The sequence below is a fragment of the Camarhynchus parvulus genome, chromosome 1A (genome assembly GCF_901933205.1).
Source record: "Camarhynchus parvulus chromosome 1A, STF_HiC, whole genome shotgun sequence".
In the NCBI taxonomy this organism is placed as follows: Eukaryota; Metazoa; Chordata; class Aves; order Passeriformes; family Thraupidae; genus Camarhynchus; species Camarhynchus parvulus.
The window spans coordinates 26491064-26513418 of NC_044586.1; the positions used below are offsets into that span (position 1 = coordinate 26491064).

General features: G+C 37.4%; 1 protein-coding gene across 9 annotated transcripts in view; it reads left to right on the forward strand.

Annotated features, from left to right (window-relative positions):
* Positions 1–22355, forward strand: part of ANKS1B (ankyrin repeat and sterile alpha motif domain containing 1B) — a 407446-nt gene that overhangs the window by 216825 nt on the left and 168266 nt on the right. For 8 of the 9 annotated variants that reach the window (XM_030960758.1, XM_030960760.1, XM_030960754.1 and 5 more), the window contains one exon: positions 891–997. In XM_030960758.1, coding sequence (XP_030816618.1) covers positions 891–997 — 107 coding nt within the window. Of the gene's footprint in view, positions 1–553; positions 998–22355 lie in introns of those variants that run through there. The other variant, XM_030960761.1, reaches the window with a different exon arrangement.

Consider the following 22355-nt stretch of genomic DNA (forward strand, 5'->3'; position numbering starts at 1 on the left):
TGAGAGAAGCTGTGAAATATATTCATTATTGATTAATTAAAGGGTTTTGCTATTATATAAGCAGAGATGCAGACCACTACCTATCTTACATTAAAGGGGGAAAGGCGAAGGCATAGTAAACCATGCCATGGGCTATGCTTTAAGCACCATGTTTCTTAATGTCTTGTGAAATGTAAATGTAAAAATCTACAACAAATAGATATGTAAAGCGTAGCTGGTATGAAGATTCTATTCAGATTTAAGTGCTCTAGGTTGCTTTTGAATCTTGCTATTTTCTGCATTTGTTTTGACTGCTCTCATCACTCAAGATTGACGCTTGGATGGGTGTGTAGGAGGAAGCAGCAGCAGCAGGCTTACAGCTTGCAGACAAAAAAAAAATCTGCCTTATCTGATGGCTATTATTGAAAATGCGAGGTGTAGCCTAGGCTGGGTAATGAAGGGGAGCGAGCGAGGGGGAGCAAGAAGCATGGAGCTGCATACTGATGAGTGTAGGAGTACTTGATAAAAAGAATTCTTGCTGCTGGCAGTGCATTGCTCATTGTGGAGTATTCCAACAATCACATATAACGGAGAGCAGCTTAGCTGACAGCTTGATATGCCTTTTTTTTTTTTTCTCTACTGTATGACGTACTGGTCTGTAGTAAAGATTAATAACCAAGAAATGTAGAGCTGCGATCAGACCTTACGTTATATACTGCCCTGAAAACTATGTTTTACTTCTGACTTTTCTGTTTGCTGAAAACATTAATCTGTCAAGCTGGCGGGCTCGTTCGATACCAACTTTTCCAGGAACACGATGTGGCAATGCCACCTCTCAGCCCAGGACTACCGCTATTATCCAGTGGATGGTTATTCGTTGCTTAAACGCCTCCCTCTTCACCCTCCTACAGGACCCCGATGCCCTGTCCAGACAGTGGGACAATGGTTGGAAAATATTGGGCTACCTCAGTATGAAAACCACTTGCTGGCTAATGGATTTGACAATGTGCAATTCATGGTAAGAAATCTTCCGTGCCTAGCTGTGCATATACACTGTAGCTGCCTTTTTTGTCTGTCTCGTATGTGCTCGTAAAACCTTAGAGCTATTCTGCATTGCACTAAGATCTGTTTAGTGTTTCACTTTCCTATATGTAGCTGAATTAATATATAAACTGCCTTTTTATAAACTTCCAGACTGTACACATTACAAAAGAGTCTAGCCTGAAATTTGGTAAAATAAAAACTGAGTATTAATGTTCTTTCTCTCCCTCATCAATCCTCCGATTAAAGGAGAAAAAGGCACAGTTCTTTTAATCCATTGCAGAATTTTCATAGTATTAAAAAGCTGCAAACACCCCTTTCTGCAGTGCCTCACATTGTTACTTTTATTTCATCATTAACTTGTAATGATAATTAAAGAACATGCAATGCCATTCTTGTCTTGAGAGGTATTTTCATAACAGAAAATTATTTAATGAAATGCACTCTCTCTGCAAGTAATTCTGGATGTCTCGGTTAAATATTTTTGCATCTTAGATAATCAGACTGTGGGATTCACTTGTTGAAACTTATGCCCTGAGAGAAAAAGTAATGCATTCCTATTAATTGTTCCATTTTAATGTTTTAACTCTAGGCATTTATCAGGAATGTTTGAAAGAAATGAAATTTTAGTTAGGTCAGGATTTACAATATCACCATGTGGTGTAAAGTAACAGACCTGTCATGCACAAACTTTCCATTGAAATGAATATTGACAGTAAAGAGAGAAGCTTACTTGTAAAGCTGTTATATAATCACTTCTCTACCTCCTTCAGTATTCCTCCTACTTGAGCCTCTTCCAAAAATCCCAACTGCATTTCTTAAAAAGTATCAGGTCTTAAAAAATATTTTAAAATACCTTTAAAATATATTTTAAGTATCCATGCATATCTTGGAACAATTCTAACTTTTCATAACTTCTATCTGCCATATATGAAACAGAAGTGAAATGGCATGAATATTATATCTGTAAAATCATCACATGAGTTGTGTCCTTCCTCTTTACATTATTTTGCCAACATTATTATATGCCTTTGGACTACTGATCAAAAAATTAGGAGATATATCTCTGCCATTTCCACATTACAATAGAGTAGACATTTCTTCCTGTTTTTTATGGCTACCATGTGATCATTTGCTTAGATCAGTAAACATCATTGTCATCAGCACCTTTAAAAATTCTTTAAAAGAAAGCTATGCTGTCTGCCCAGCAATATAGGGAAGAAAAAAAAAAGTGTATCATGCTGCAGTTTCCCAAAATGTAACTACATATTCTTATATATGTTGTAGCATTAGTTACATAAGTAGGTGATCATTTTGTCTTAAAGAGGTTACAAAAGGAAACTGTTCACAAGAGGCTGTAGGTGGCATAACAAATGCAGAGGGGTGCACCTACCGCAGGTAAATTATGAGCACCCGAGATGTCAAATAACTGCCCTGGAGGGCTTTTCAGTCATATCCTGGTTCTGGAGGGGCCTGAACCATGGTCTCGGGGAATTTATGTGACTTTCCTACCTCTCTTATTACTGTACTTATATAAACATACAAATTACATAGAAGATTTTGTTATGCAATGTGCAAGTCAAACTTCTAATGTATCAGGCAGATAAAGTTTTGCCTGCATACTTCTCTGTTAGCCAGTGTTTTCTGGTAATTTTAAGCCTTTTCTGATATATTACAGATGAAATACGTAATTACTCTTAATATTAGCTGAGGTAGCATGCCTTGAATGGAAGATTAGACTCATAAATCCTCTAACAATAAAAGAGCTGTGAAATTGTGTTGTAATTAAAAAAATGTATAATTTCAGTAGTTTTATAATTTCCAATTTATTCATTTCACCATTCATCATGCTTTTGCATATTTCAGTTTTTGTCTGTGCCAGAAATCAAATATTTTCTATATTTTTATTGGAAAAACACCACTGATTTCTTTTTATATCACTCATTTGAATACATCAGCATTATGTAAGAAAAGCCTCTCTTGAAAAATTTTAAACGAGTGATTTAAAAGCTCTTTTTCATCCCAGCCAAAATATTAAAGGGAAAATTAAACTTAGAAAGTACATAGGAAAATGAGAGCAGAAACACCTACTATGCTAAGAGAAAAAATTCAGATAATGCCAAACTTAGTATATTGTATTCTTCCTTAATATGACAGAACAGCTTTACCTTTATTACAGCAGTTTACATATTAAACTAGAGTTCAAAATCTTATTAACTTAAATGGTTCAGATAGATTATCTGCTTTACATTGAAGAAGTCTAATAGTTCAATGCAGTAAAAATCAGTTAAGACATATTTCTTATTCATTCTGTACTATATTCCTGCTTTTGTTTTTTCTGGAAGCACAGTCTGACCTGCATTTATTCATTCTGTTGCCTAAGCAACAACCATCACACTCCTATTAAGTATGATTTAGTAGTACAGGTCTTACTAGCTGTTCAGAATAGAAAAGGGAATATCACAATGTTATCATTAATGTCCATGGAATAACGTACATCTGAGAACAAATATATCCCATATATATTGTTCTCAACTGCAAAATTCTATTAATTAAATTAGCATTTTAATAAAAAGGTGATTTTCTGATAAAAAGATTTCATGGTTAATAATTCATTAGATCATGGAAATTAACTCATTGTGTTTAGTCTCCCTTGGGCATTAGGAAAGTTACTCACTAGACTGTGGTTAGAATTATGAATATTTGTTTATCTTACCTGAAGTATGTGAACTTCATATGAAGAAACAGCTGGATTCCTCTTAACTTTACAGTATAAATATTTTTCAGTACTTTATCAATATATGCTTTAAAAATGCATTGAAACATAGTATTTAGAAAATTAGTGTTTTTTCATTAAATACTTTAATTCTACTTACAGCATGTTTGTGCACATAGCACGTGCAGCTCCTACCCACTGTTAGGGTCGTTTAAGAATGACACTTCCATAATTTTTAGTAGGCCCCAGGCAGATTCAGTCCCAAGTCTTCGTTCACATGTGCTTGAATATGTGTATGGATACACAATCATCATTAAATTTGATAATTTGTTGTGTAATAGGCTGCAGTGTCCTCCAGATGTAGAAATTTGTAGTGACTTTGTGCAGATACTCTGTATTTGTAGATGCAGATGATACTACAGTTTCTTAATGTGAAGGCCACTTCGCAAGTAAACCAATTCCAAAGTGAAGAAAACAATTAAACCAGTCATAAATCAGAGTATATGAATTAGATGTAAACAATAACAAAACCTATGCATCTTTTTGATGCATAGGTGCAATGGATAACCCTGGGACAAGCTATAATTTTATACAGACTTGCAGGCCTACATCACTTAGTATGCTGAGAAAAAAAAAAAGTTGACTTGCAGAGAAACAGATGTAAATATATAAATGTGCGAGGTCACTAAAAGCTCTCATGTAGTTTTCTACAACTGTGAAACTTCATCAAACACTCCATTCTGCATTCAGAGATAAAAGCAGTTCAATCAAATCATTGCCCAGTGGGGACTAGTTCTGATTAAGGGCTGTATATAAGGACTATCTATTTGTAGGTTGTCCTAATAATTTAAAATATTCTGAAGTTTTATCGCTTATTATTGCAATTTGATGAAAAAAAAGTCTCTTAAAAATTATGATAAAACACACAATGACAGAAACAGGGACCAGCATTCGAAGTGAGTTAACAGAAAATACGAAGCATTTTATTATATCTTCGGCATTCTAAAATATTGTTCACTATCAACAGTTAATATTTGCTTTACACTCTAGGCTTTCATAGCTACTTTTAAAAGACGTGCGTCTCTACCGCTCCAAGTACTTATGTGGCTTGCATTGCCTAATGGTCTAAGTATTGCATAAATGGTTTGGTTTTTTTTTTTTTTTTAATTCTCTCTTTTCCCCTGTTGGGAAATTGAGACATAGAGTCACTGCGGGGTGGGATTTAAAACTCTTATGCATTTGATACAAAAGGCACTAATTCTCAAAATGCCTGCTGACATAATGTTTAACAGATCAAGTCAGTTGCTTAAATGTGGGTGTCTAGTACCATTGAAATACCATAGGGAACCCAGGAGATCTAGGCAAGGTTGACAGATATTGCTGAGGACCAGAGACAACCAGGCCCTTCATGATTATGAAGTTCAGGTGGGATATCACCCAACCCGTCAGACAGCTGTAGAGTCCTGATGCTTTGACAGCTGAAATGAATCTTAAATTACACAGAGTTTGTGACGTCTAGAAAATGAACATAGATGTCTTGAGTTTTCACTTATTTGCATATGCATGTCTTTACCTTCTAATTATTTTCTGTGTTTGTATTCATCCTGTGAACTTAACCTGCAAAAGTATTTACCAGGTTTCTCACTGCTGGACATGATCTACCTTCTCAGTTTCCCTTAGCTGAGTGCTTTGGATGTAGTTTTGAGTTAAATTTTGGTTTTTCTTTCTCCCTTCCTCTCTGTCTCTTTCTTTCTTTGTTTCTTTTCTTTCACTTTTTCACTAGTTCTGGAGGTTGATTAGCTGAAGTTTATCTGAAACTCTCTTCTCTCAGGTGTCTTTCCTGGGAATTGCTCCTCTGGAATATACAGTAGTTCTTCTTGCCTTTAATCTCTTTTGAGGATCTTAAACTCTGTCAAGTACAGAGGACAGAAGCAATTTTATTTCCTTAGCGTGAAATGCACCTAAAAGAAAATCTCTATGTACATTAACTCCAAGTCCTGTATTTGTGGAGACCACCAGATCTTTTCATCAAAAATATCTAGGGCAGAGATTGATTATTTAGGCATTAGATGAAAGCTAAAAAAGAGTCCGTCAGTCTGCCAACACCTTTCTTAAATTGACCATGGTGATGAAAAAGAGGCCAATTTTAGACAAGGGTTCTAGTCTGTAGTGACCTTGGTGACTTGCAGAAGCCAACTCCTAACAAGCAAGTCAACCCCTGCAGCATCCAGGCTGTCAGCTCTCCAGGCCTGTAATGGCTACTGCTGGGACTCATTGGGAAATTTGTACAAACCTAAGAAGATTTAGAGAACATTGTCTGTGTGTATTTTACCCAGAAATTAAGAACTGTTTAAGGCAACCTTAAAACTGGCAGTTGATAAGTTGGTGATACACAGCAAGCCATACTTTTAGCTGTGTCCCACTGATGCTGGAATAAGCTGTGGTTTACTACACATCTAATAAAGTCTTAGAATGTATTCCTGGAGCCACAAGTTTTGGTCTCCTTAGCAAGGCCTCACTGTCATACCCAGGACTTTCTTTTAGTTTCATGGCAGACCTACAGAACTTAACATTAAAAATATGGAGCTCCTTTCAGTATCAGTGTACCATTGGTTGTTTTACATGAGTAATGTGACTCTGTCATTCTGGTGTCTTCTGAGTCTTCCTCTCCTTCACCCCAGTAACCTTTGAATCTGTAGGTCCTCAAGCAGGCCACCTTTACCCTTAGTTCAAAGAGAACGAGGCAGATTTAAAATTCAAATATAGACAATTACATGTCTATTTACACATCAGTAGATGTTTAGAACTCAGTTCAGTTGCCCTCATATTGAAATTGAGATGTCTGGGACATCTGTGTAGGCTTGGACTTTACTAGCAATACCTGTCTGGAGTTTCAATCAGATTCCAGGCAATGTACATTTGCAGCACCTCAGATGACTCTAAATTCATTTCTGTGGTTGACTAAGTGAAGCACCTAATCAGACATTAAAGCCAATGGAGCACAGAATGCAATTTAGCTGGGTGGCTGAATAACTATTAGGGTAGTTATTTGAGGATAAATTAAAGCAGAGTCATCTGATCAGCTGAACCACTCTCTAAGCTCTATTGATGGTTTTGTACTTGATCTCCTTAAGCTATAATGTAGACACAAAATTTATGATGGTTGAGTTTGGGCTAGAATCCATACAGAGTTCACTGAAAACAAAACACAAATTATTTTTATTAGAGCTTTTTCTCCTCCCTCGGAACATCTAGCCCTGAGGCTCCAAGATCTTTTTCATCCTAGTAGGAATTCTTACTATAGAAACTGCAAATTAGAGCTCAGGTGGGTGCCAGAGTTGAAGATTGTGCCTGTCACCCTGCAACAGCAGTGAGTCTAACAAATAATCCCATTCCACATGCTCCTGTTAATGCTTCTGTCATGGTATTCCTCAAGCTAGTCAAGAGACAGAAGGGCTTATTAATGTACTACCCAGTATTGCATGTGTAAATAATAACTTGCACTGTCATTCTCTCTTGAGGTCTCTGGCAAGTTGGCATCATCCTGTGTGAGTGCATGCAGCCATGGAGGAGAGGCAGTGCTCATTCCCCAGTGGGAAGGGAGTTTAGAGGAGTCTGCTTCATGTTTTTATATCTATATGTGTAATGTGTGTGTGCAAAAAACACGGCACTGCAAGCTGGGGACTGATCTTGCACTGGATAAAGGACTTTATGAAAGTTTTGGCAATAATGATTGCTCAACAGGGAGACAAATTTTTTGTGTGTTTTACTTGAATGGTTGGTTCATGAGAAACACACCTCCAAACAGACTGTTGGCTTCATTAAGACATCCTGGGTATGGTGGATCCCTTGAGAGCCAGAGGGAGTATGTTTTCATCTAAACCTGTCTAAGCAATTGTATCTTGAAGGTATAATCAGGAATGGGTCCATCTGCCTGTATGCTACATTCTGTTAAGTTAACCTTTAGGCGAGGGTTTCTCTGGTTTTTCTGGAATTTTTGGCCATCTTCAATTAAATGTTGTTCCACGCAAGGTTGTACATACCAGGCAGAGAGACAGGACCTTGGGCTGCACTCCTGGTCAACAATCCAGGTGCCAGTATCTTGAGTGGAATGTCTTTGTACTCACCTCTGCCATTCAAGTTAGTGACACTTGGTGTGTATTTGCTATTTCGCTAAGCTCAGTCTTAGAAGAAAGAGCTTGTCCAAGGTACACAGCAGTGTATTGGGCTCAATCATACCCTCCCTAGGAACAAAAGGCCAAATCCAGATATTGAAAGCCATCACATGTACAGTCACCACAAACAGTTACACTATTTCATGGTATATATCTGTGAATACGATACACAAGGACTGGAATTAGTCCCATCTGTTCTAACAATATGTTAAATGTTAATGTTAAACAGTGTGTTTAAGCTAAAAGCCTGCCTAGTGCAGAGGGTGGCCTGATTTTGATGTACAAACACTGATGAGCTGTATTTTGAGACTACATATGTGAGGAATTGGCTATTGGCCCTAAATGCAACTTTATGATAAACTAGTCACCAGTATTTAATCTGAAAGCTAGTTTGATAAAGTGGATGAAAACTCTAATAACCAGAATGAAGCATGATCTTTTAGTAACTCATAAAATAACAGGTGTAATGCTCGTAAAATGTTCTTGCTATATATTTATGTAAGGCCAAAACCTTCCAGCTGATTATGTTGACCAAAAGGGACAATGGTAAATCTTCAAGAATTAGAAATGTTTGTGTATAGAGTGATGTGTATGATGATGTTATTGATAACTGATGAAAGTTATGGAAAACTTGACAGGATATACACATTCCTTAAAGTAACAGAAAATTTAAAGTTTAAGAAGACAAAAAGTCTAAGAGGTTTTATGCTTCAGGGAAGAAAGCTGAAGATTCACAGGACAATCAGTTTTTAGTTCTATTTACAGTTTTAAAACTAATGTCCTGTATGTAATAAGAAGTTACAGCTTATTCATGGTTATTCCATATGGGAATACTTTTTAATAAAATTAAATTTAAAAAAAAAAAACAGAATGAAAGAAATTCTCAAAGCAACATAGTATATGGTTGTGTGTGTTACTGGATTAGAACAACATTGTCCAACAAGAAGCAATTAAATGGAATCTGGAACAGTAGATAAATTTCAAACAATGACAGACTTCCCTAAGTTAAAGGACAGAGCAGTACAGAGGGGCTTGATTATAGATAATGGCTTGATTACAGATAATGGCATGGTGGGACTCTGAAGGAGTTTTCAGGGAAAGATTAATGACTACAAAGAGATAGCTGGAAATAAGCATGATTCTTGGGCATGTTATCCTTTTTGAAGGAAGACCGGATGAGGTGAGAAAATCTCGGGGAGTTACATGAACAAGTATTAATGCTGATCAAAAAATAGAAACAATATAAGATAAAGAAAGAATGCATCGTGAAAGAGCAGATAAATAATCACAATACAAAATGGAAAAAAGAAATAAGAGAGAAAACGGAATGTCACTAACTGTGTGAGTAGAATGCCTTCAGAGAAATTTTTATCAATATGCTAAAGCTAAAAGGTCTACTTAAAAAGCTACAACCACTGCTGGAATTAGATAAAATTCATTTTAGTTTTGCATTAAGAACAAAATATAATTGATCAAGTACAGTGTTAATGAAAACCACTGAGAAATTGGAGGAATAGAGTGAAAATAATCATATTGCAAACAGAAAAAAGAGTACTTGGTTAATTAGAATATCTGAATCATCTAGGTTAGGTGATATTTGATGAAGAGTTCTAAGAAACTGAAGAGAAAATACCAAATCATTTAGCAATCAATTTTGAGAACTTCTGGAGAATGAATAAATTATTAGAGGACAACTAAAATATAGATGTAGTACTAATATGTATGTCAGATCACAGGATTTGTCCTCAGGATAGATTTCCAACCTCTTGGGCTGTTTGTCTTCAACCATTCACCATACAACCTTTGCCTAAATCAGGGGGGAAATGTATGGTGGTGTTACTGGTAACAGAAAATTACTGTCATTAGCACTGACTGTGGTGGAGTGAAAATGGAGAAGTATATGGAATACTGCAATGGGATGTAATGGGAAGAGAATAAAGCTAAATGAAGTAACTCAGCAGTTGGGAGCTGAACTATTTAAAGGGAACCAGTAAAGAAACAGATGTACTGTATAACACATTGTGCCCTGCATCATTTTGATGAGAAATTATTTTCTGTCAGAACCCGTTAAAATTCCGGTAAGGGGAGACAAGTTTAATTTTGCTAGTAAAATTACAGCTACCTTTTAAAAGCTGTTTTAGAGTGATGTACCAGAATTGCCATGCAAGCAAGCCATTCCTGGTACAGTTTGCCTAACTGCTTCTAAATTTCCTGGGTGTCTAAATTTACTGTCCTTCAGTTTGAAAATCTTTTGTTTTCCCAAATATTGGTGAATGTTTTGCCTTGTTTATGGTATCAACACTCCAGCATCTGTTTTAACCTTGGCATGACACCCATGTAGCCTTTATCGCCATGCTGTCCTTTCTGTCTGTTCACACACACACACTCACATTTGTACATACACATATTACACAAAAAGGTAATTCATTACAAGGAAATATTCCACATGCTTAGAAATAAAGAACTGGAGAGTTACAGTACCTAGGTGACCTTAGTTCACCCCTCACATTCACAAGCCTTATGATAGAGTCTTCAATCACAGGTTTCTTTACTAATTTTTCCCCTCAAAATTCCTTTCTCATTAAGTGTATTGAGATTTGAGTATGCATAGGAACATACTTCAAAGAACTATCAGTTAAAATAAAACCTTTTTTTATTTTTCTAATACTATGTTGCTTGAATTTTATGACCTTAGCCCAGTAGTCATTTAAAACAACAATGAGACCCCCAAAACTACCTTTTTTTCTCATTCAGAAGTGATGTACATTTGCATAGTGTTGTTAATCTGGAACATTGGAAAAAAATACCTGTATTTCTGAGCATGCATTTACATTTTAGAAACTGGGTTATAAAGAGTTAGAAAACATAAAATTATAGTACATCAGGTTATAACTTTAGAAAATTGAAAATAATTATGTGCAATTATAAACACTTTTGTCACAATTTTTTTCAAAAGCTGAGAACTGTGCACCAGAAGTCACCTCCAAAAACTTTGCCTGTGCTTCACATGGGTCAAAGCACAAGCTCAGTTATAAGAAACTTTGCACAGGACAAAATATGGATTCTTAAATCTGCTGAAAGTAAGGTAAATGCCCAGTGTAGACAAAGCCTAAAACTATGATTTGATTCCACATATGCATAATTGATTGAATTAACAGAAAGCTTGTGTCCATTGTAAGTACAAGGTCACACATGAAATTCACATCTGTTCTCTGGTCTTGTTCTTAGCCCAATCCAGATTGAAATATATTTTCAGCAAAACAAGAAATACAAATACTACTTTAATCCCTAAATAATGTACTTCTGTAGTCTTTAAAACTCTGTATTAAACACTTCAAGCATTTTCTTCACTATGGAACATGTTTTATTCTGTATCTTTTCCATTAAACCTCGATTATTGTGCGTGTGGGATAAAATCTCCATACAGCAATATGCTGTATTTACTTTGGAGTGGCTAGTACTGATGAAACTGAAGGCACATGCACTTGTTGCAAATGCAACCCGACTTAACTGAAACCTCATATTTCAGATGTTTAGTGCTCTTATCTTATGCAGTATTTTATTAAATTATTGGAAATGGAAATCTTGAATAACATTATTGATGGGAACATCAATGGGTTAAATTTGCAAGATGTACCATACCTGCTCTAGATTTTTGTTGAAAGTCTTTGATTAGATAATAATTATTTGAATATGTTTTGGTCCAAAGTCTATACCTAGATGGAAGTTTTGACATATAAAAGCCAAAGAATTTGTCCAGGTGACAGAAATGGGGGGGTTAGATTACTGTAAATAGAAGTGAATAAACATTAAAAACTAGAATACCATGAATAAAAATACACTGGATAAATACCTATCAAATGGCCTTCCATGTATAAATCTCAAATGGTATTTTCTCTGAATGCCTACTTAGCAGCCAAAAATTAGCAAAGAGTGGCCCCTTTGTGCACTATCCCCCTTTGCAGTCACAAAGAAGGGGAAAAATTCTGTGTGTTATTCACTGGTATCTTACAGCTTACACTAAGAAAAAGTATGTTATTTGTTGAAGCTGGTTACAGCTCTTCGATCTCTGAAATGATTGATAGCTTCTGTTCTTCAGAACTATTCAGAACTATTTCCCAGCTTTTTCACTTTTTGAGGTTCATTCTCTCCAAACAGCTCTCCTTTTAATCACATAGAAAGGCAACTTCTTGAAGTTAAGATGGTGTTTAAAAAGAAATAGCAGTTCTTAGCTGCTATGCTGCATTAGGATAAAAGATTGCACAACTGAGTTGGTTTTTAGCCTTGATCCATTTTTAAATATAGTATGAATATTATAGCCTTGTTAGCTTCTCTGAACTCCCTAGGCATCCCTCTTGTTGCCAGAAAGGAATTACAAATTCACAATGCAAGTTATTTTATTTTGTTTTCCATCTCCCTTGGAATTTGGAAGTGTGTCTGTTCTGTCCATGAGCTTTTTATTTCCTGACATTCTGATTTTTAAGTACTTTTTTTATTGCCTATAGAAATAGTAGATCTTCGCTTTCTGCTCAGAAAAATAACTTTATGTAGCAGTGGAGTGGAATATTATACCAAAGAACCAACATACCAACAAATCTATGACTCTCAGTAATACCAAGCTTTTTGTCAGAAAATTCTGCTCTCACTGCTTGTATGGTTGATTTCCCTCTATCTCCTAACTCTGCTTAAAATATATGTTTGTTTAAAAAGCATTCTGATTTCCCTCATTCTTCAAAAATAAGAAATGGAGACTCAGGGGAAAAGAGAATAAAGAAAAAACTTGCTAGGACATGCAGAAGCAGCCTGGTCCATGGAGAATCCATAGGACCATATATCTAAGGGTCTTCTCTGAGGTCAGCTTTTGATTTGAATTATGAATTTGGAGAAAATGCCTCTCTATTCCCTTAGCTGGTGGAGGGAAATTACATAACTTTGCTGGCCTACATATAGGAAATCAAGAGAGGATCCTGGGATAGAAATATCTGTGTATTTTGAGCTGTCTTATGGATAATTATCTGCTTGTGTCTGACTTTTGACATGCAGATTTCTAAGTAGCTTTAGTTGGGAAGAACACTTTCTCAGGAAGGAGTCAGAGGTAGCCAGATTACCTAAAGAATCAAACAAGCATTTAATAGCTAATTTAATAATTTTTTAAAATTAATCAGGAACTTTTTTTTTTCTGTGTATGAGCTTCCTAAATGTAATTTATCATTATTTTAATCTTTAAGTCATGAATTTTATTCCATAAACCAAACTCATGGCAGAAACAGTTTCTTAACATTCCTCTTGTCTCCCCTGGAGCTGCCTGGCTAGCAGCTACCACTCTTCCTTTCTATTTAGTTCTGAGGTTCTCTACATCTGACCCCTGCCCCCAAAATTAATTTGGTTTCTGAGATCTCTTTCTCCTCACCATTCCTGCAGGCTGGACTCTTCTTGTGCTGCCTATGTCCTCCTTTTCTCCATTTCCTCTTTCCTAAGTAGAAATTACCATATTTCTTTTCTTTGGTCTCTAAATAAAAGGAGGGAGGGACCTTCCAAAATGGTCCAAAGGAGGGAGGAACCTTCCTTCCAAAGAGAGGAAGAGAAGACAGGAAGGAGAGGAAAAAAAGAGATGAAATAACTAAAAACAAAGAGGGGGACAGAAAATGTCTGCTTCACATCCATGTTCTACTGACCTAAACCATTTTTACTTTATTTGAAAAGCAGTGGGACATTTAACTGGATGGTTTTCACAGTGATGTTCTTGTCACTTGCACCTCAAACCCAACAGAGTCAATGCTGAGTGAAAAACAACTTCCTTGTCTGGGCTTAGGATGAGTTCTTGCAGAGAGTTGGCCATGCTTTCCAGCATGCTTTGTGGTTCTGTGTTGTTCAGATTTTTCCATTTTCCAGGATATCTCAGGCTTCTTATTTACCCAGACAGCTAGCTACAAATTGTGATGAACTTGTCTGATGGAACTGTTGCACTCAAAATCCTTTAACACACAAGGCAAAGGGAAGGAGCAGATTTTGATTTGCTGAAGTACAAGTGCTCACAGCTAAAACTGAATATAACTACAGTTGCCCTTGAATACATATGTAGATAGATACTAAGTACTTACTGAAATGGAAGAAAGCAATCTCTGCATTTATGCATTGAGAACTAATATATTGTTGTTTTTTTTTAATTCTAGCCCTAATTTTTTCTACTTTAATTCTTTATCTGTATAATGGGTGTTAAATTGCCACCTTGCTTTGATGGAGTCTTATAAAATACATTAAATCATTTTTTTGGAGCTGTCTAATATTAATTCAATGAATGTCTAAAAAAAGTCTGAAGAAAGTGAGTCATTCTTACTGGTGAGGTCTTCAATGGGAAGCTATATATAAGACATGGACCCACACAGAGAATGACAAAGGCTAAAAGAAGAAATATCAGCTGCCTTATTTTCCAAATACAATCCATCCTCTTGTACTGAATTCTTGGATTATTCAGAAATATAATTATAGTGTGTGTTTGGTGCCATGTGGGATATGTAACCTGGGGTGAAGGGTAGTTAGCCAATGTTGAACAATCTGCAGTCTGGTATTTTGTAGCTTCATGACATTCCTATAATGTGTAGTGGGGATTAGTAACTCCTGTTTTGTCTGTTTTATTCATCAAAGTGACTGTTCCTTTTAGGAAGGTGTACTGAAATCTAGAAATTATATCAAGTGACATCACAGTGTCCCACAATCTTGTCTCACCAGATCAGGAGCATACTGTTGTATTGTGCAATTTGTTGATAGCACTGGTCTGTTTGGATCAAATACTACAAGGTGTGAGGGACGAGGGAAACTCACAAGTGTTTGCCAAACTATCAGGAGCAGTTTTTTTACTGCAAAGAAAAATTAAATTAGAAAAATCCAGCTCATGGAGCAATGTGTAAAGTGTCAGTAAACCACTTGTCTTGAGTTAGGATAGGAGGAGGCGCCAAAGGATCCCTAGTTATTTGTCAAATGTAGTAACCTTGTATAGAAAGGGATTGGTGGAAACACTCATCACAATAGCATCAGGAAGAGGGGTGCCAGAAAGGGTGGACTGGCTTACATGAAGGTTTCCTTGTGACTGAGGGAATGAGGTATTAGAGTTCCAGATTAATGGACTTTGACAGTCAATATCCCAACACCTTGAAAATCAGCTGTGTAGCAATGTTGCAGAATCCTTCCATAGTGTTTTGCAGCTGAATTAGTCTGTGTGCAGTTAACATTATCCTAAGAGTATATCAAGCTGTCCCCTCATTAGTTTTGAACACATTTATTCAGATTTTTAAGAAAATGCAGTACATTGTGAGAAGTATAATCAGCCCCTTGGACAAAAAGCAGAAGTTCACCTTTTTTTCAAAATACTGTTTGCTAGTCAAGATGGAGGGCTATGTCAAGGTGCTAGGACTATGTGTATGAAACCAATATGTGGCTGTAGGTTTCACAGCCAGTACTTGCTTCAGATGAACACAAGTTACATATCTCGTTTCTTTGAACAAGCTTCTTTAGATGGGGGGATTTTTTTTCCTTATATTCACTGGTAATAAGAGATTATGTCAGCCATTAGATATACAACTAATTTATGGACTGGTGTGAAAATGACATCTTGTGTGAGTATTTGTAGCTTCAAACTACTCAGGTATCAGTAGAAAACACAGAACTATTGTAGTCTAATTACTGCTTTTGTGTTGCATCTGAGATAAACAATACAAGAATATTTGCAAAAGAATGAAAAAGAGAATGTGTACAGAAAGAAAGGTCACAATATTAGAACCGTTTCTTAAAATATGTGAGCTGGGAATAAGTTGCACAGGAAAAAAGAAGAAGACATGGAGGAAAAAAGCAGACAGAAAATAGGCAACTTGCTATCTGGCTTACACAACCAGAAATCTGATTTTGCATTTGTTTATTTTTTGGATGTGCTTGTTTATTTTTAGGTTTTGGAATTATGAATGTTATTGTTCAATGACAAGATACTTAAAATTTGTGGGCAAACTATTTTGAAGCCTGTGGTAGTTAATATTTTATTTGAGATCCAGTCAACAGCTGCAAAGTGCTAGCCACTTTTTTTTTAATAGGTTTTGTGTGACACTTGCTACATTATCCCTGACATAGCTAGACCATGCTACATGAAATGACTCTGTGTAAGATTAGAAATATGTAGTCAGGAATTGAAAAAGAAATACAAAGAAATGTAGTGAATCAGTCCAGAGTGCATTTACTATCAGTGGCTACCCAGTTGTTTTCCAAAATGGAGCCTTTTCTGTTTAGATAAGGTTAGCATACATGGAATGTGTTTCTCTCATTCTTTGGGCTCATTCATCAAGTTGAAAGGCATTTTGAGCAACATGAAAATTGTCCTGCCCATGACAGGAATTAGATGATGTTTGAAGATTCCTTCTGACCCAAACCAGTCTGTGATTATGATTCTGTTAGAATCATTTAGTTTGGAAAAAACTCTTAGGATCATCAGGTACAAGCATTACCCCAACACTTCCAAGTCCACTGCTAAATGATGTTCCTAAGTGCCACATCCATGTGTCTTCTAAATGCCTCCAGGGATTGTGACTCAACCACTTCCTTGGGCATTCTGTTCTTGACAACCCTTCCAATAAAGGAATTTTTCTTCATATACAACCTAAACCTCCCCTGGTGCAAGTTGAGACCATTTCCTCTTGTGCCATTGCTTGTAACACAGAAGAGACTGACTCCCACCCAGCTGCAGCCTCCTTTCAGGTGGTTGTAGAAAGCAATAAGGTCCCCCTGGAGCAACTTTTTGTCCAGGCTGAACACTCCCAACTCCCTCCGCTGCCCTTCATCAGACTTGTGCTCCCTTCCTCAGCTCCACTGCCCTTCTCTGGACTGCCTTCAGCACCTCAGAGTCTTTCCTGTAATGAAGGGCCCAGAACTGGAGACAGGATTTGAGGTGCGGCCAAGTATGAGGGATTGATTCTGAAATATCCTTTCTTCCATGATCTATAAAAGTTTGGATCTGCCCTCATAACACAGTTTGGAAGGGTGTGCTTTTTACTTCTATTCTTGTGGAATATATCTTCCCAAAGTTAATTTGTAAGAAAGATAGTCTGTGTTTCTGTTATCTCTGCAACACATTAAGAAAAAAAAGAAAAAGAGCTTTGCAGTGCACCCATGTTTTGCTGCAGTCTAGAAAAGGCATGGTAAATCAGTTTCCTCAAAATGATAAAGAGCTGCTGGATCTCATGTATCCCTTCAAATTTATGGTAGATTTTTATTTAGGAAAATCAGGTCTTCCTTCTGCTGGGTATATATAGATGTATCTATATCACTCAGCCACTGGTGTAGCTAAATGCCCATGTGCTTAACTTTAAATTAGCCAAAAGATGAGAGTGAAAAAAACAATGTGCATTAGGTAAACTATTGATATATTTTCCTTTTCCGGGCAGTTTTGGCCAACAGCAGAAACACTGAACCAATGAGTTAGGGAGACCTTTGATCTCACTTGGTGTGGTCATACTGATGCTTCTGAACTGCATGACCAATTTAGATTATCTGCAGTGCTTCTGAGGAGCAGGATCTGCTTGCTGCTGAACATAGGTTTTATGGAGCAAACCAGTCATTGCCGAAGCTGCTGCATGGGAAGTGAAGCATATCCTAAGGTGTTGCAGCAGTCCGTGCGTGATGCCCAGGATGACCAGTGGAACAACAATCAGTCCTCCTTGGTGGGAATATTGGCATGCCTCTCCCCACTGCTTCCTGGAGAACAATAGCCCTGTGTAGTGGCACAAGGCGCTGGGATGGCACCGCAGCGATCCGCTGGTTGCCATGGTGACGGGAGTGGGCCCGCAAAGCCAGCCTCCTGGCTGCTGAGTTGGAAGGGATAAGAAAAACACAGCCCACTTCCCATGTGAAACGAATTACAAGAACAAGCAAAGGAAGAAAAGAAAAATGTCAACCCAACCCTTAATCAAATGTTCTCTTATTTTTAGAAGGGGTTTGAAAAAAATGGAGACCATCTCAGCTTACCTCTTGGGCCTCAGGGATTTGGCTAGTAATACCTCTGTACATACTGTGGAAATAAATCACAGGGGTTTGTATAAGAAAAATCACATGTAAAAGGTATTTGTGTGCAATGGGAGATGAGAAAACCTTATTCTATCCTGCTATCCTTTGTGCTTGCCTTAGCAAATGAAATCTGTAAGAATATGTTAAAATGATTCTCAATCTAATAACTATATTTGGCAGAGAAATGAGAAATACACTAATTTTTAGCTAGAAAAAGGTAGCATATTCCAGTTTCTTATTATCTCACAATATCTCTTACCTTTTAACCTTACTGCACAGCTGCATATCAAAAGCAACATGGTGGACTGTGAAATACATTTAAACATAGCAAATCAGTGGTGTGTAGAAAACACCATTCATTTTCCAGCATTTCTCATTCTTGGGAGCTGCTTCATATTTTATTATATTTAGTAATATTAAACAAACCAGCATTTTCAGTCAACCTAACAACCTCCAGTTACTAGCAGCTAGGTCCTGAAAATGATTTGGGCACCTGACAGTTCAGAGGTGCCTCCATTTCACAGCACACAGTGCACTGAAAAAACAGCCAAGTCAGGCCTCCAAGACTGTGATAAAAACACAGTGAGTTGCAGTGATTTGTGAGCATCATGATGTTTGGCTGTAGAGTTCCTGTTCCTGGGAGTAGGATGTCTACTACTGAATAGGCAAACAAGACCCTGCTTAACTTAACAGGAGGAGAAAGGCAAGGTGAAAAAGAGTGTGCAATGCTAAGCAGAGGAAGCCAGTGAGATGCTTCGAAGCAGGAGTTATACCTGAGAGTTTTGCTTCCACTTGCATCCCTGCATTAGATGCTATTTGAAAGCTGGAATTCCTGTCCTGCTCCCTGGATCTTGACATGTGAATCAACCCTTTGGATAGGGACAACTGCTTCATTGTTCTTTCAAACTGAAATACAAGCATAAGTCTGTAGCTTAGAAGTTAGGATACTTGGATGAAAGAAAGTAATGAATTTTTAGCTTTTTTTCTGCCTTTTCTTTTTTTTTTTTTTTTGGCAGTCACTAGATATAAACCAGAAATATTTCTAGAAACAGCACAAGAAGATTGATTTACCACAACCAGCTGTCACTGGTCTAAAGGATGATATTCTTTCTGACTTACTGACTAAACCTCACAGCAATTTAGTTTCAGCAGGACCAATGAGCAATTCCGTCTCAACCCCAGAGTTCCCTTTCCTGATAGTTGTTGCATAGTTTCCTTTGTTTTTAGGAAATTTGAGTGTGAGAAATACAGGTAAATCTGATCTCCTACCTTCTGCATGAATAGGTAACAGGTGGGTTGTTCTATGAGAAAGAAAGCTAAAGCCATTCTTCCTCCTTTTGACACATTTTAAGAAAGAGCAGCAGCCAGTTCATGTGGTGCTCCTGTTTCTGCCTTGGGCATGCTCTGAGACTTCCTACCAGATCAAGCCCTGATGACATTTCAGAGGCCCTACTTTCTAGACTCCCGCAAAGGATTGATGGGGTTTCCTAGCTGCTCTGTCTGCTCTGAACTGGGAACTTGAACACCAGGGAGCCCAGAGGCAAAGGCACCAGTGTGAGCAGGGTTCAGTTGCAGGCAGGAGGTGAACAAGTGCTTGAAAATGTCAGTCATAACTTTAGGGTGTAAGTATGTGAAAACTTACATATTTTGTTGGGAATGTTTTCCTTGCTGCTATTTGACAGGCCACTTCTGGCAATGACCTATTTTTAAGGTGTGGATCCTGCCTGGAATTTTAGTATCTTTGACTCTGCATTTTGTGCTCTCTGGGGTGATTTGGGTGGCTGACATTTTAAAACATATCAATATGATTGATAAAAATATGGGGAAGGAAATACTTGTATGGGACAGTCTGAGAGGTGAACTGAGTTTTTTATATTTCATAGAATTACAGAATTGCAGAATTATAAAATATGTTGGGTTGGAAGAGGCATAGTTCATCTCCAGGCTGAACAACCCTATCTCTCTCAGGCTAGTTTAAGAGAAGAGATATTCCAGCCCTGTGATCATATTCATGACCTTCCTCAGGACTATAGGTTCATGTCATTCTTTGCTGAGGGTTTCAGAGCTGGATGCAGCACACAAGGTGGGATCTCACAACAGTGGAGTAGAAGGACAGAATCACCTTGCTTGACCTGAGGGCCACAGTTCTTTTGATTCAGCCCAGGATATGGTTGGCTTTATGGGCTCTGAGTGCACATTGCCCAGTCATGTCAATCAAACCCTTCTCCTCAAGGCTGCTCTCAATCCATTCTCTGCCCAGCCTGTATTTGTGCTTGGGATTTCCCTGACCCACATTCAGGGCCTTGCCCTTGGCCTTGTTGAATTTCATGAGGCTCCCATGAGCCCACATCCCAAGCCTGTCAATGTCTCTCTGGATGGCATCCCTGTCCTCGGTGTCAGCAGAATTGGCGACAAACTTGCCGAGGGCACGCTCAATCCTGCTGTCCATGGTGCTGAAAAAGATCTTAAACAGTGCCAGTCCCAGCACCCTGGGAGACTGGGTCCCTGAGGAGACCACTCGTCCCTGCTCTCCACTTGGACATCGAGCCATTGACCACAACTCTGAATGCAGCCATCCAGCCAATTCTTTACCCACTGAGACACCCACTGAGAGGCACATCTGTCAAGTCTATGCTTCCTCAGCTTAGAGACAAGGCTGTTGTGTGGGACAGTGTCAAATGCTTTGCACAATCCAGGTGGAGAACATCAATTGTCCCTCCCTTATCCACCAGTGCTGTAACCACATTGCAGAAGGCCACCAAATTTGTTTGCTCTTAGTGAAGGCATGTTGGCTGGCAGCAATCAACACCAAATTTTATTACAAAAGTTAATTTGTTATTTGATTATCACCTCCTTATTTATTACAATACCACAGTGCTAGCTGGTTAAAACTCCATGTTACATGCAGAGTCAGTTTTCAACATTTTTCGTAGGTCTGAAAATATCTTTGCCCCTTCCAGCACTCCACAGCCTTACACACTTACTGGAGAAAGGAATATTTTTCTGAGACTTTAGAAGTCTCTTAATTAGCTCACAGTAATATTGATTTTTAAAGTGGGTCCTTTGAGAAATTTAGCATCCAAGCTAAGCAGCATTTATAGGAAGTAATCTGAATAATGGTACAATAAAGACTCTCTGGAATTTTCATTACTCAAATGAAGTGAAATTATCTTCACAATATACATTCAAGACATTAAGATGTAATTTAGGTAAGTATTAATAATTATATTATTGAATTGTTATGACTAAATAGGTAGAGTTGGGTCCACAGCATTAGTAATTAAGTGGGCCAAGTGTGACATCAGAGGTAATTTTTTCAATTGCCACCTTATCTGTGCAGCTAATTTGTGTGTGACAATTGTGTTGCTTGTAATGAATCAGTGCTACAAGGAGGAGGGATAAAAATAGCAGAAATTCTTCCTACAAGGATCCTTGTCCCAGCTATCCATGTTGGTTAATTACCACTACTCTTTAATTAACTATTCCTGTTGTGTGAAAGGTCTGTGGCTGTATGATCATTTGAATGTCAATATTTGAAAAGCTTTGGATGGCACTGGTTGCTTCAGGTTCATTTCTGGAAGAGCTGAATGTGAACCAGAGAGAGATCTTTAAAGCTTAAGTCATGTGGGCCTCAGGTCTGTAGAGACTCCTTTTTAAACTGACCCTGCTTAAATTAGCACTTTTTATGCAGGTTGCAAATTTGTACACACGAGTGCTATCACCCCACCCTTATCTTTGAGTGAAATGGCCTTTTTTTAGTGAACATTTCAGTAGTAGCTTGTTTTTACTTCCTGATTAAATGGCACTGACATGGAAAACTCTCAGTTTTCTCTGGTTTTGTGGGTTTTTTAATTGCTAAGAAAGTCATAAATGTAAAGACTGGAAATAGAGCAAGGTAAGGATTGAGAATGAGTATCAGTAGTTTTACGGCAAATTCATTTTGGAAGAATGCTATCAAATGATTATTTTGCAACCTGCTTGGTCCTTTCTTCTGAACATATTTTATAATCAATCTCTTTCTCCCAAGACAAAATTCCCTGCTTCTGCAGGGGATTTTTCTAACAAAATCTTGTGAGGTTTTTAGATTAAATATTGTCTGCAGTATCTTAAGGAGTCTGAAATCTTTCTGACCTGAAAGTACAAGTTGAGCATTTATCTCTCTAATCATTCTTACAGATCTTGTTTTCATGTTAACAGTGGAAATACTAGTGAGAGGCAACCTTTTCACTTATAATGAAGCTTGCTAAATTCTGGTCATTTGCCAGTTCTTGTTTGGAAATTAAATATGTGACACATTGCCTGAAATTTTTGCACTAATAAGAAGCAATGCTCGTTACTGAACGCTACATTTCTCTAGTCCTTTCTTGCAAGTCTCTAAGAAATAAATTCTTTTATCTTGC